Raw genomic sequence first — 13945 nt, forward strand, 5'->3', positions numbered from 1 at the left:
CCGCCCCCGCGGGCACACCATTTGGTGGAAGTCGGGCTTAAGCGCACGCGCTTTTCCTGCGCGCTCGGCGTATGTAGCGGTGCGCCGGCCCCAGCGAGTCCCTCAGGTGCGGGCCCGCGGCATGGCTGGGCCGCGACTGCTGCCGCCGGAGCTCCCGGTGCTGCTGCTGCTACCGCTGGTGCTGCCGATTCTGCCGCTCTCGCCAGGCAACGGTGAGCTGGGGGAGCGGCCGAGCGAGCGGTGCCCATTGGTTCCCCGCGCACGCCCTTCTCTCTCATTGGCTAGAGCCCTCGTGCGCCCCGCACGCGGGATCCCCTCGTTGCGGGGCGCCCCCCGGCCTCCTCTCACGCGCCCGTCCCCCGCAGCAGCCGCCCCGTCCCGCTGCCGCCCGGACGAGTTCCAGTGTGCGCCCGACGCCCCCTGCTTCCCTCAGGACTGGCGCTGCGACGGCCACCCTGACTGTGAGGACGACGGGGACGAGTGGGGCTGCGGGACCGCGACCGCGGCGGAGCCGAGTGCCGGCAGCCCCGCGCTGACTCCGCCGAGGAGCTCGGCGGTGCCACCCTTCAGCAGCGCAGGTATGGGGGTGCGGGCGGGGGCGTCAAGCCGGACCGAAGCCTTTGTTCCCCGCCATCTCTGGCCGATCCGAAACAGCTGCGGTCACCGCGGGTCACTGTGGTGGAGGAAACGCTATAGGGGACCCGCACCTTCAGCTTCCTCTGGTGGGGACGCCGATGACGCCCCTCAGTGCTCCCTTGGGAAGGGCCTTTGAAGTACTTCCTTCCTTCTTCCAGAACATGCAATTCCAGAATACTGGAATCTCTCCACCTCCCGAACTCCTCTGATCTCTGGGGAAGAGGCAGGCTGAAGGGAAGAGGATGAGGAGGAAGTTCTGGGCCATCAAGGCAGACCAGAGGCTGCAGACTGTGTCTGGGCTTGTGTCCAGCTGTGTCTGCACCCCAGTACTATCAGTACCAGAGCTACTTGGCTCTGGAGCATCCTTTGTCAGACCCATTGGCTGTCTGAGGTGCTTGGGATGGCACTTCTGGCTTCCCTCACCCGAGGGTTTCTTAGGGTGTGGAGAGGAGGGGAATTACTGCAGGTGTGGGAGACTGGGTTTGGGTTTGATGCCTGCACCTGTTCAATTGGCAGGTGAGGTGAAGAGCTGCAGTTGGTTTTACCTGTTGCTACTCAGTGCTATGAGGACAGGCTGGGATGCTGCAGTTCCAGCTCTGGCTTGGAAATCTTCCACTTTTCCCTGTTATGCATTTCCAGTAGGACTTTTTTCTTTCAGTGTGGGTTTAATCATAGTAGCGGCAGATAAGGTTTTGCTTAAATTGAGAAAAGCCTCTTGGTGCTCTTGAGGTGAGCTGGGAACTCAGCCAGGTGTGGATTGAAGACTGCCTTGAGTGCTGACCACAAGGTGAGTTGCAAGCCTCATGGACTTGTTTGTTTCTCTTTCCTCAAAGAGCCTGCAGCTACACCTGAGCCTGAGGTCTCTGTGCCATCAGGGAGTCAAGGTTACACATGGATCTTGACTGTTGCAGGTATGTGAGACTCAAAAGTGCTGCACATGGTCTTGGACTTACCTACCTTGGGCTATAAATTGAGTATCCTCATGGGGTCAATTCCAGACCTGTATCAGTAGCTGTTTTTGCTGGGCTGGGAGGGCTAAGGGAGGCCTGACACCACAGCTTAATTATTGCTCTCCCTTGGGTGTGCTGTGTTCTTGGAAAGGCCATTCCATGCAATCTGGCAATAGCTCACCTTCTCTCTGTCTCTTGCCCTCAAGGGACACTGCTCATCTCTGGTTGTTAGCTCATGGTGTTGAGCAACAGAGCTGTCCTAAGACCAGGCCAGTGAGTGGGTCTCTGCTTGTGCACTCTCCTCTCCAGAGCTCCTGATCATCCTGGTAGCTGCAGGTTCTGTTGCTGTGTGGGGTGTGTCCAAAGCAAAATGCAGATCTGACTCCTTCAGTCTTGAAAAAGCATCCAGGGAACAGCTAGTGCCTGACAAGAGCCAGAAAGGCTCCTTGCCCTGAAGGGTAAGTGTTTTGCTGTGCTCCATGTGCCTGAGGGAGAAAATCCTTCTTGCCCTGTTTCTGGCTTCTAGAGCTTTTCTCTTTGGGGGTAGGTTTTCCCAGCTTCCCTGATGCTTGCCAACCAGGTGCGTGGAGTTTTAGTCTGCCCTGCAGCAGTAGAACTCTCCCCTTTCCTCCCTGCTGCCAAGGACATGGAGCAGTCCTGTTGAGATACTGATCTTCTGGTGTGGGATTTTCTCCTCCACTTTGCATAAGTTGAAGTCAAACTAGATTTCTTCCCAAAGGACTGTAGATAACCAGATGTTTTTCTGGCTTTGTAACAGGGATCCTTATCCCAAGGTGATAAGGTGGGACTACCTTGGTCTGTCTCCTGCTCAGCACAGAGCCTGACCGAATTGGACATCAGCTCTCAAATCTGGGTTGTTACACTGGAATACCAAGAGGATGCTCCCTTTGTAGTTGGGTCTTAGATTGTGGGACTACCTTGGCTCCAGAAATAGCACAGGACCTTCCACTGTGACATCAGCCCTCCCAAAGGTGGTAGAAATGTCTTCATTGTTCTGTGTTGACAGTCATTAACTGCCACCAGTGTAGCCTTGGTGGCCTCAGACCCAAAGATGTTTTTCTCCTTGAAATGCCAGGTGCCGTTCAACTGTGTCCTTCCACTTCCAGCCAAGAGCCTTTTTTCATCTGCCCCATCCTTCCGCCTGGATTTTGTCAGGGAACGGGACCTTTCTCACTTATTTCCATAGGCACTCACTGGCTGCACAGATCAGACAAATACTCCATGTTTGCACTACTCCTGTTCGCTTGCTGCTCAGTCCCGTGCACGGAAGGTTTTTACTGACAGTGCCACCGTGGAGGTGCCAGTTGCTCTGGCTTTGCTTTTCTGCCACCCAAGTCCACATGGGGCAAGTAGCTCCTGGGCTGGCAGCTCCTCTCACACTCCGTTCCACAAACATCTCCACCCTTGGCAGACCTGCTCTGCTCACCCCAGTGCTGAATGCTGCATGGGGCTCCTCTTAATAGTCTTAATGATGTCTTCCTTATAATTGTTCTGAGTGGTGTCCCTCAAGAGTCCATACTGGGACCAGTGCTATTCTGTGTTTTCATCAGTGGTGTGTAGAGTGGGATCAAGTGGACCCTCAGCCAGTCTGAGGATGAAACCAGGCTGAGGAGTGCAGCTGGGGAGGGGGATGTCGTCCAGAGGAATCTTCAGGCCCACAGGAACCTTGTGAAGTTTGATAAGGTCAAGTGAAAGGTCCTGAGCCTTTGTTAGGGCAAACCCTGGAGAAGACACGGTTCCAGGGAGCCTTGTTGGATCTTGTCCATCTCTAAAGGAGGATTGTAAGAAAGATGGAGAAGGGCTTTTCACCAAGGCCTGTAAGGACAAGGGGCAACAGGTACAAACTGTCAGAGGGTGGGCTTAGGTAGGACATGAAGGAGGGTTTTATGGTGAGGCCCTTGCACAGGTTGCCCAGAGCGGCTGTGACTGACCCATCCATGGGACCAAGCTGGACAGGGTTCTGAGCATCTTGGTCTAGTGGAGATGTCTCTGGAAATATGTCATGTCTTGGGTCAGACACTGTCTGTGTGGCATGTGGGGCCCCCAGCCAAAGGACTCATTGCTGTGCACCTCTCAGAACTGACCGTTCAGGGACAGATTAGTGCCCAGTGCCTCTGGTTCACTGTTGGCCACGTGCACCTTGCACAAGTGTTCACTAAGTGCACCAAGCTGCTGCCTTGGCTGCTGACCTTGAAGGTCGGAACTTGGCTTGCCAAGCAGACACCAGTCATCAGCCTCGGAGTAGGAGTCTTCCACTCCTGGATAGCATGTGAGTGCTGCCATACCCTACAGGGGAAATTTCTATATGTAGTATGGAGTCCTGAGTTATTCCAGGGCTGCTATTTTTAGTACCAAGGAGTCATTTGCAAGGGCACACACAACCTTCTGTTTCCATAGGGACAGGCAGAGATAGCTGTAGTGACTGACACAGGAGAATAAAGAATGTGAAATTAACAAGTTTTGGAGTGTTTAATTTTCCTGGATATGTGCATTTGCATGAATTCTATATTTGAGAGGCCAGGGGCAGCATCACTTTTGGATTGTCACATCCTGGGGAAGCAGACTTGGGGTGGGTTGGCTGGGTGGGTCTCTATGGGGAAGCCAGTGCTCCTGTGCCTGCCTGGGACAGAGGTGACTCCAGTACACACCAACTGTAGCAGAGAAAATTAAATACAGGAGCAAAACAAAGGGAGAGGGTGGGGACAGGAGGAACAGATGCCACAGTTTGCTGAACCAGGAACAAGTGGGAAGCTCAGCCAAAAGCAAGGTGAAAAAAAAGCTTTTGCCAGAGCAGAGCACAAAGTGGGGAACACTGCAGGGCAGGAAGGGTTCCAGGAGTCCCAGCAGGACAGGGGTGAGCCAATTGAAGGGGCTGGTGCTGGCAAGGCCATGTGGCCAAGGTCAGCTGTCACCAGCTGGTCCCAGATCATACTCTGAGCTGCAGCTGCCAAGCTGAGCCCAGCTGGTCTGTGGTACAAGGCAGAGCGCTTGCTCTGTGTAATGGGGGGTGAGGCCCTGGGGCAAACTCACAAGACACTGCAGGATTTGCTTTCTGCTCCCTGAGCTGAGTGCTTCAGAGTTGAAAGAAACACATTTTACGGATCTTGTGCCAAAAATTTGGGCTGTGTTTCTGACAGCAATTTTCCTTCCTTCCTTCCGGTGCTAGAAGTGTTTTTGTTTTTCTAATCCCCAGGCTCAGAGACTTCAATTGTAGTGGAGCCCAAGCTGCTTTTCAGGCCAGGAGCATCTTTGTGCTCCACATCTCTGTATTTAATTAGACCAGTTCATGGAGATCAGTGAAATGTTTTACATGTTGAAGTAGGATTGTATTCCAGGGTAAGACCTCAAAGATCAGCCTGTTTAATTTTGGTTCCCCTTTTACTTGCACATCCAAGGGATTATTTCCTCCTTTTCAGTTCCAATAGTTCAGAGGAACTTTTACTGTGTACTTGCATTTCCAGTGTCCTGTTACCTGTTCCTGCCCCCGCCTGGGTGAGTTGTGGGGTTGAAGGCTAATATGATGGCACAGGGCAGGGGCAGCCTTTCCCTCAAGGGATCTTCTTGGACACTGTGTGGAGGTGATTCCTTCACCTCATCCCCTCTAAGTCTCCACTGTGAGACTTGGGGGATGAACTGAGAGGTCATGACCATCTCTCTTCCCTGGCTGTGACAGCTGCATTAGCCTTTAACGAACGGCTGGTGCCAAGAGCAGCATCTGATGTGGGGGTACAAAGCCAATACAAATCCTGCATATCTGCACCTTCCTGTCCCATCAACAGAGGGTAAATTGAGGCAAGTTTGTGCTGTTTCCAGTTTGCTGTCATGGATGTCCTTACAGGAAACAGCATGCAGCAAATGCTAACAGCTAATAAGAACAGAAGAAGGGAAAAGAGAAGTGCAGAGCTAGAAATAGTTCCTTACATAAAGGACTAGTGCCTCAATCTCATTAGTGTCTTAAGAAGCGGGCACTTGGCTGCCTCCAACTGCTAAGATACAAACTCCAATCTGATCAGCAATCGGCTTTGGGACCCTGGCAGGTGCCACGTGGCACCAGGACACAGCTGTGCCCCTTGGGAAGCCACTCCACTGCCCCAAGCTCACAGCACTCATCCCAGTCAGTGTGTGTGCCCAGTGGGAGCATTCCCATGAAGCCAGAGCTGCTGTCCTGCAGCCCGTAACAGGAGTCACTGCATCAGGAGACTGGGCACCATGAGGCAACAGTGGACCAGGCGCGCGAGTCTCTCGGCTAGCCTGAAGATAGGGGATCACCGGGGCCACTGTCGGACCCCAGAGGAAGAGGAATCCTACATCCCATTTGCACAGGACAGCCTGGTAAGGCAATGGAACTCCATGCAGAACGTGGCAGATGGTAACCAGGAGAATAGCCAGACTCCCATCCAAAGGAACAAGTACCTGCTCAACATTAACGTGGGTGGCAAATTGTTCCAGATAGCTTACAAGGTACTGGCCCAGTATCCCATCACCCGGCTTGGGAAGCTGGCCCTTTATACAGACCCTGTGAAAAAGCTGCAGCTCTGTGATGACTACTTGGTGCAGAAGAATGAGTATTTCTTTGATAGAGATCCTTCAATTTTCCACTACATCTTCCACTTCTACCGCAGTGGGGTCCTGTGGGTAATGGATGAGATGTGCCCCAGTAACTTTGTGGAGGAAATCGAGTACTGGGGAATCCATCTGAAATACTCCCAACGATGTTGCCGGATCCTGTTCGAGGAAAAGCGAGATGAACTCAATGAGTACCTGAAAATAGAGAAGGAGCTGGAGGCAGAACTGGAGCCCCTGGAGTCAGGGGCGCAGTTTGATGGAAAATTTCTGGGTCGGTTTCGGAAGATGGTCTGGAACCTCATTGAGAACCCATACTCTTCTGTCCCAGCCAAGATCATTGCTGTCATGTCAAGCTTCTTTGTGCTTATCTCCATTGTGGGCATGACACTGAGCACAGTGGAAGAGATGAAAAACAAGACAGGGAAAATGTGGATGGAGCAGATGGAGATGATCTGTGCCATCTTCTTCACCTCTGAATATGTCATGCGGCTCATATCCTCCTCCAGCTTCAAGAACTTCCTGCGGGCAGCGTTTAATGCTATAGACCTGGTGGCCATCCTGCCCTTCTACATCCAGATCCTCTTTGAAAATCTGGATGATGGAGACATGCAGTACCATGAGGAGCTGCACAAGGTGGAGAATGTGAGCAAACTGGGCAAAGTCCTCAAGCTCATCAAGCTCATGAGGATCTTCCGCATCCTCAAGCTGGCACGTCACTCCACTGGCCTCCGGGCTTTCAGCTTCACCATGCGCCAGTGCTACCAGCAGGTTTGCTGTCTCCTCCTCTTCATTGCCATGGGGGTCTTCACCTTCTCTGCTCTCATACACTCAGTGGAACATGATGTCCCCGGCACTGACTTCACCAGTATCCCATGTGCATGGTGGTGGGCAGCGGTAAGGTGGGGCAGCTTCTTCCAGAGGGGGGTGGGGGAGGCTCCATGGGTAGGGGCTGCCCCAGTGCTCAGGGGATTCACCACTGCTGCTGGCCAGGGGGCAGGAAGGGCCCAGCTTTCCCACCAGCTCAGTAATGGTGGGAAACCCAGAGCCCTGCATGCTCTGAGAAAAGAAATCAGAGGTTTAGACTGAGCTCAGAGGCTCAAAAGCTGGTGCTGGGGTGGAATGGTGGGACAGAGGTGGTGGCTTGTGAACCTCCAGGCCTGAGTTGAGCAAGGGGGATGTGACTCAGCTTTATCTGTCATGGGACCCAAGTGTTGAGTGGATGCGGCCTGTGGGCATGGCTCGACAGCATGAGACCTGGGCAGCATTGTGGCCCGGCTGAGCTCAAAAGGCAAGAGAGCTTTTGGGTCTGAGACAGGGAACCCAGGGCTGCATGTGGGACCTATAGGCACACTGTGCCTCAGCCTATGCCATGAGAATGAATACAGACTGGCGTGTGCTGCCCATTCACTGCCCTGCTTGTGCCAGGAGCCAGTAGCTCTGCAGACCTGAGCACTGTAATAGACCTGGCATTACCTCCAACATGGGGAGCAGCCAAAGCACTTAAAAGCTATGGGTTATGAGGGCATCTTGATTTACAGATTAAATGATCCCACAGATCACTTCTGCTCTTATAATCCCCTTTGGCCACCAAAGGCTATCTGCTTCAAATTCATCCCTCCTCTAGGAAGGGCAAAATCACTCAGCAACATCACCATGTTCAAGTGTTTAAACATTGCCAAGCTGAGCCTGTCCCTGGGAGCACAGCTGCCTGCCAAGTACAAAACTTTCTGGCCTCAGCTCTCACCCTGTTCCCATAGCCCTGCTCCCCATTTACTAATGGGTTCATTCCCAGGCATTCCCTGTTTCCCCTGGAGGGAGGCTGCAGGAAGCTTTGTTTGTCTGGGACCACGCAGCTCACAGCCAGGAAGCTCTGGAGCCACAGCTCTGTAGGGAAAGGAAGCTCCGACAAACACCAACTGCTGGGGAAGGCTCAGCTCAGGGGTGGCCATCTGCCTTTGAAGAGACACACACAAAGCAGTGAGGGAGCAGGGTCTGGCCTCTGATCTGTGCTTCTGGGGCTCAACCAGCCCTTTCCTTCATCTCTCCAGGCCTGCTGGGCACAGCCTGGACAGCAGAGCTGTGGCTGTCCAGGCTCTGGAGAGGGGACAGCTCAGGTGGCTGCCATCAGGGTCAGGGTCTGGCACTGGTCACAGGGGACAAGTGGCTCCACAGAGGGGTGGGAGGGAGTGAGTTCCAGCACCAGACAGCAGGGTCTGCTGGGCTTGTTCCCATGGGATTTTATCCTTTTTCTGTCCCTGCACAGGTCAGCCTCTCCACTGTGGGCTATGGAGACACTGTGCCTGACACAATACTTGGCAGGCTGGTGGCATTTGTCTGCATCTCTTTTGGCATCATCCTCAATGGAATGCCCATCTCCATCCTCTACAACAAATTTTCTGACTACTATGCCAAGCTGAAGGCCCATGAGATGAGCCAGTCACTTCAGCTTTCCAGGAGGATCCGCTTGAAGGAGCGAGTTCTGCGGAAGTTCTCAGAGTGCTGGAGAGCTGACCCCCACTATTACCGCTGACCACAGACCCTCCAGACATCCCCTGTCCATCCCCTCCCAGTAGATCCTGTCCCCCAGTGAGGCTCCGAGCTATGGGCAGAGTCACAACAGTGCTGGGGCCCTGCTGTTGCACAGGGACTGCTGCCAGCTGGGACCTCCCTCATTGCTGTGTGCCAGACACTGCGATCCTGCAGAGCGATCAGTCAGAGGTGGCTCGGGAGCTGTACAGCCAGGGCAGGATGTTTGTCTACTATGGGCTGAGACAAGGGGCACTCTGACATCACAGGGAGTGAGGGATGGGACTGAACTGTCACCTCTCTGAGGCAGGTAGCCCAGCGTGACACGTGCAGGTGCTGCTCCGTTCCCCACTGAGTGGGACACACACGAGCTCCTCCTGCCCAGGGCCCCATGACTCCCTCTCAGCCAAGCAGCCCAGCCCTAGTCAGTGTGGGGATTTGGGTGAAGGCTCAGAGGAAAGGCTAGAGCCATGCATCCTTCCAGCCAAATCTACTCTTCTTCCCACTGCCCTGGAGTTTAGGGCACAGTCCTGACTTGGGGTGTTGCTATGAGGGGACCCACAGGCACTATAGGCATACAGAGCTTGTAGCCAGGGACTATACCAGGAACAGGTATTTAATAAACCAGGCCCAAACCTTCATTGTCATGGATTCTTGTCCAGCTAGTGTGTGTGAATCGGTAAATTGTTTGGGGTGAGGAGGGGGCATCTCCCCAGGGCTCACAAGTTCCTCAGTGCAAGGACAGGGCTCTCAGGGATACAAATGAGCCTGTCCATGCATTAGTCTTGGAATGAGGTGTCTGGGCGCATTGAAACTGGAGCTGGGATGTGCATTTGATCAGGACACACCAGTTGGCTCTGCCCTGTGTTGACATTGGGAGGCAGTGGGGGCATGCCTGGGGGGGAAAGGGGAAGGATTTGCCCTCCGGTATGGGACCATGTCCATTCAATGGGCCACTTGAAGGGATATACCCTTCCCTTGGGTGAGATGGAAGAGGGACCTTGGGCTGCAGGGAGAGTTGGTGTGGGGAAGGGCCAACAGCTACTGCTTCCAGGTGAGCAGGGGAAGAAACTGCTGCCAGGCAGACTAGGGTGCAATACACTCACTAGTGGGCTGGGCTTGGAGGTGCAGAGGTGCCAGAGGACTCCTGGTATCAGCCTGGGACTGGCTAAGCTGCTGATGTTGGAAGCTTGGAGAGAGACTTGGAGGAGCTGAGTGCTCTGGCAGGGACAGCCACATTCCCACTAAGAGCTGGACTGCAGGGGACAAGGGGGCTGTGCCAGCAGGTGTGAGGGGACCCCTGCCCTGACCACCAACACCTACACCCACTCCTTGGTAACCCACATTGACACCCACCCTCTGTGTACCTCCCCAGCACTGACCTGACCCCACAGCACTGGGCAGCTCTTTTGTCCACCCCATTTGTCTTCCATGAGGAGCATTCCCTCGGGGCACAGCAGTTTCCTCTGATCATCTTCCCACAGAGCTCTCCCACCTCACTGTCCTGGTTTCAGCTGCAATAGAGTTCATTTTTCTTCCCACTGGCTGGTACAATGTTGTATTTTAGATTCAGGATGAGAATAATCTTGATCACACACAGATCTCCCAGCGGTCGATTGCTGCTAGGAGACAGGCTGGGCACAGAAGAGTGGGTGCTGAGCAACTGGGTATGGGGCATCACTTGTCTGTCTCGGGGTTTATGATTCCCTCCTTTTGGTGTCTCCCTTTTCCCTTTGTAATAATATTACAAATATTATTAAATGTTACCATTTTTTCTTTTATTTTATTTCCATTATTTAACTTTCTTCATGTGGGTGAAACCCACAGGTTTTACCTTTTCTTCTGATTGTCCTTCCCATCCCACCAGAGTGGAGTGGGAGGCCAGTGGCTGTGTGGTGTGTAGTTGCCATCTGGGGTTAAACCATGATGTCCACCACCCACCTGCCCCAGGAGCATCAGCTCCAGGCACCTTTATACACACCCCTGTCCCACCCTAGACTCCATCACCTCATTCCTCCAAGCACTCCCATCACCTGCTCATCTCCCTGCACCCCAGTTGCAGGCTGATGGATCCTGAGATCATTCAGCTTTGAAGGAATGAGGCACACCAACCTCATCCCCTTGTCCCTGGAGACTGTGCTGCGGCTGGATCTTCATCCCTCCATGTGCACTCTCTTCCCTGTGCCTGTGAGATGTCTGCTTGCGCTGTTCCTGGCAGCAGTTGAGAGTCCACAGGCATCCTTTGGAGAATGGCATTTTAAAATAATTTCTCTGAATTAATTTTATAAGTCACAGCAATTCAGGAATGTACAGATATTTACAGAACACTGTACAGATGGTATCTGTCATATATTAGTGCTCTTGCTATATACATATAGTACAGCCTGCAGGAGCCTCTGCATGGGCAGGCACACCCATGCCCCTGCACAGGGCACCCCAAAATGGGGCTGTTGCCCTGGGGCTGCTGGTTCATACCGGCTTGTTTGGGTTGATTTAATCAGAGCTTGGCCCTGAGCCTTCCTGGGCTGGCCCTGTCAGGGGGTGACACTATCCAGGGCAGACCCAGCACCCCCTTGCTTTGCTCATCCCAGTCTCTTTTAGAGGGTTTGTGAGACAGAGACTCCACTGATGCTTTGGAGGGAGTAGGTGCAGCCTCCACTGCAGTGGTGTTTCCAGCCCCTTGCTCCTCTTGCCTCAGTGGCAGCCACAGCTCCCAGCCACCATGTCATCATACTGCTTGAGGACCACATTCTCATCATCATCAAAGTAGAGGAGGTTGATGGAGTAGAGCTTGTCGGGCACACAGCAGGGGCTGCTGACACCCTCACTCAGCTTGAGGGCGTTGATGATGGACTGCACTGTGGCGTGGTTTGTCGGACGCATGTTCTCGCCCAGAGGGAAGGGACAGGAGCCTTTGCAGTGGAAGGCGTTGTACCCCCGTGGTGAGATGATCCAACCAGACCATCCAATCTCCTCGAAGTCTACAGACAAGGGATGCCTCTGGCAGGGCTGAAGTCGGCCCAGTGAGCGTGTACTGCGTGACCTGCCCAGCTTTGGCATTGGCATCTTGGCAGGGAGATTGGGAGCCTGAGACTTCAAATCTGTCAGAAAGAAGCATCCAATGCCATTGGCCACTGTGTGAGCCTGGGGGAAGAGAGAAAATACTGCAGCCTCCCCGGCCACCCCTCCCCCCAGGTTTTGTGTGCAATCCTCTGGTCACAGCCTGTCACCAGCCCAGACAGTGCCACCAGGAGGTGACAGCCTCAGTCTCATGGCCAAACTCAAATCCAGTTTCACATCTGCAAGCAGGCAATACCCCTGAGCAGGCTACACCAGAAAGGAGTGAGTCTCTCCCATCACCCAGGAAAGGAGGATTGGATTTGAGGAGATCACATGTGGGGAGCACCCCCTGGGAAAGGGATGTTGGCACCAAGGGAGTCATGCCAGGCGTGTGCAACCCACCTGGGAAGCCAGCTGTGGGCAGCGATGCTCCACGCCGCCCATCGTCTGTGAAAAGGACCAACATGGGCTTCTTGCTCTCATGGTGGCCCCGGCCAGATGCAAACTGCAGTGGTGGGGGGTTGAGCGGGCTCCCCCTCAGGCCCTGGACTGTCACCAGCAAACCCTGGTTGCTGCTTTCATCTTCAGCCCAGTCACGAACCTGGGGAACCAAACCAGTGTCACCACTGACCAGGACAGCCACTGCACTGGTATCCCTACAAGCAAGTCCCAGGCCAGCAGCAGGACATTCTGAACTAAGACCCCTTGAGGCTACACTCTGTGTGCCATGGGAAGGAGTTGCTCTGAGGCTGCAGCACAGGGGACATCGTGGCAAGACCCAGCCCTAGCATTCCCTGCAGAGCAGTGAGACAAGTTTGGGGAAGGATGAAGCAGCTCCAGGGCTCTTGGCAGGACTTTTTCCTCCCCATCCCAGAGGATATATCCCCCTATGTCACTACAGAGACTGCAGACAGGAAACTACACGGGAGCCTGAAAGGCTGCTGAGAGTGAAATGGGTTAAAAAATCTCTTGCATGTGAACCCCAGGATTCCCTCTGTGCTGTGCAAAACAGAGGAAAAGTGACTCACAGCTGACGTGATGGCAAAGACCTCCCAGCCTGAGGTTTGCAGTGAGACAAGGCGTGCTGCCAGCAGCTTCTTCCCTTCAGGGGTGTCTGGCTTGTCTTTCCCCAGCACCTGGTACACACTGACCTGGGAAAGGCAAAAAGGTGGTCACCTCGGTATATTTGGCCCAAGGGGTTGACCCTGGACAGAGGTATGGGGGGAGATAGAGAATTACCAGCATGGATCTGTAACAACTTTGGTGTGCCTTTGCTGATATTTGCACAAGCCAGAAGATATTTAAGAACTTGTCACAGTTAAATCATTGTGATTCTCTGTGAAACATTAGTTCATGTGACCCTAGAAGCAGGCCGCATTCCCGGTGCAGGTGAATGACTAGTGTGCCAGTGGTATCCCTGGGCACAGGCTGGGGGGTGGTCCCATCCCCATCCCTCTCCTCACCTGGCAGAAGTGGTGCCTTTTGGGCCCATCTGTGACCCTCGGCCAGAGGCGGAAGAGGTGCAGCTCTGCCGTCAGGATCTTCTCATTTTTGGCCATGCTGGAGAGGACAAACAGGAACCGCATCTCCTCGCTGTGAGCTGGAGGGAAGGATGCGTTTAGAAGGGCAAAACCAGGGGCGGAACCGCCACCGGCCACGTTCAGCCCCTCCCCACAGCCGCATCCCAGCACCACAGCCCTCCCCCCTTACTTTTATCCAGGAAGCTGCGGACAGTGTTGCCCTCCAGGATGTCGGGGTTCTTGGTGACACCATCCGCATTAGCGACAGTATTGAATAGATCCACCATGTACTGGGGTGGTTGCTTGAAGTGAGTTGGGGGGGCCGGAGGGTCGTCCATACCAAAGACTTCCAGGAGTTTCTTCAGCGCCTCAGCCCGCCAGCTCGCTATGCTGGCTGGGCTCGGGCATGCCGTCTTGGCCAGGGCCAGCAGCAGCAGGACGGTCCCCAGCATGGCTCTGTGCTCTCTGTCCCTTGTGCAACTCCCCTGACCTCCCCGGTGCTGCATTTATAACTGACTGGAAAGCTGGACTGAAGTGAAATATGCCCAGGAGCAATCAGGAGGGTAAAGAGAGCTAATTGCCATGCTAACAAGGTGAGAAGCCCGGCTCCCGGGCCCCATGCATCAATTAGCCCCAGTACACAAGCGGGAAGGAGGACGGCTCACC

General features: G+C 54.1%; 3 protein-coding genes across 3 annotated transcripts; 2 read left to right on the top strand and 1 right to left on the bottom strand.

The window, feature by feature from the left end:
• Positions 1 to 82: 82 nt before the first annotated feature.
• On the top strand, positions 83 to 4066 carry CD320 (CD320 molecule). Its single transcript, XM_083880077.1, has 5 exons — positions 83 to 212; positions 366 to 578; positions 1470 to 1547; positions 1896 to 2044; positions 2365 to 4066. The coding sequence occupies exons 1-4, from the start codon at positions 122 to 124 to the stop codon at positions 2039 to 2041; spliced, it is 528 nt and encodes a 175-aa protein (XP_083736203.1). The 5' UTR covers positions 83 to 121; the 3' UTR covers positions 2042 to 2044; positions 2365 to 4066.
• A 156-nt stretch (positions 4067 to 4222) lies between these two features.
• Positions 4223 to 10606, top strand: LOC310920250 (potassium voltage-gated channel subfamily V member 2-like). The gene is made up of 2 exons (XM_083880104.1): positions 4223 to 7067; positions 8437 to 10606. The coding sequence occupies exons 1-2, from the start codon at positions 5817 to 5819 to the stop codon at positions 8701 to 8703; spliced, it is 1518 nt and encodes a 505-aa protein (XP_083736230.1). The 5' UTR covers positions 4223 to 5816; the 3' UTR covers positions 8704 to 10606.
• Positions 10607 to 10717: 111 nt separating this feature from the next.
• LOC310920262 (bone morphogenetic protein 2-like) lies at positions 10718 to 13886 on the bottom strand. Its single transcript, XM_083880114.1, has 5 exons — positions 13470 to 13886; positions 13223 to 13359; positions 12788 to 12910; positions 12162 to 12360; positions 10718 to 11800 (listed from the first exon to the last, which is right to left on the bottom strand). Exons 1-5 carry the CDS (start codon positions 13783 to 13785, stop codon positions 11394 to 11396), a joined length of 1182 nt encoding a protein of 393 aa, XP_083736240.1. The 5' UTR covers positions 13786 to 13886; the 3' UTR covers positions 10718 to 11393.
• Positions 13887 to 13945: the final 59 nt, after the last annotated feature.

The sequence above is a fragment of the Zosterops lateralis genome (genome assembly GCF_965231275.1).
Source record: "Zosterops lateralis genome assembly, chromosome: 29".
Classification (NCBI taxonomy): domain Eukaryota; kingdom Metazoa; phylum Chordata; class Aves; order Passeriformes; family Zosteropidae; genus Zosterops; species Zosterops lateralis.

Coding starts and splice junctions, on each gene's coding strand:
- CD320 (XM_083880077.1), top strand. CDS start 122: ATGGCTGGGCCGCGACTGCTGCCGCCGGAGCTCCCGGTGCTGCTGCTG. Junction 213..365: donor GCCGCTCTCGCCAGGCAACG/GTGAGCTGGGGG, acceptor CGTCCCCCGCAG/CAGCCGCCCCGTCCCGCTGC. Junction 1,548..1,895: donor ATGGATCTTGACTGTTGCAG/GTATGTGAGACT, acceptor TCTCCTCTCCAG/AGCTCCTGATCATCCTGGTA.
- LOC310920250 (XM_083880104.1), top strand. CDS start 5,817: ATGAGGCAACAGTGGACCAGGCGCGCGAGTCTCTCGGCTAGCCTGAAG. Junction 7,068..8,436: donor GTGCATGGTGGTGGGCAGCG/GTAAGGTGGGGC, acceptor GTCCCTGCACAG/GTCAGCCTCTCCACTGTGGG.
- LOC310920262 (XM_083880114.1), bottom strand. CDS start 13,785: ATGCAGCACCGGGGAGGTCAGGGGAGTTGCACAAGGGACAGAGAGCAC. Junction 12,361..12,787: donor TCTTTGCCATCACGTCAGCT/GTGAGTCACTTT, acceptor TTGGTTCCCCAG/GTTCGTGACTGGGCTGAAGA. Junction 11,801..12,161: donor GCCCACAGCTGGCTTCCCAG/GTGGGTTGCACA, acceptor TCTTTCTGACAG/ATTTGAAGTCTCAGGCTCCC.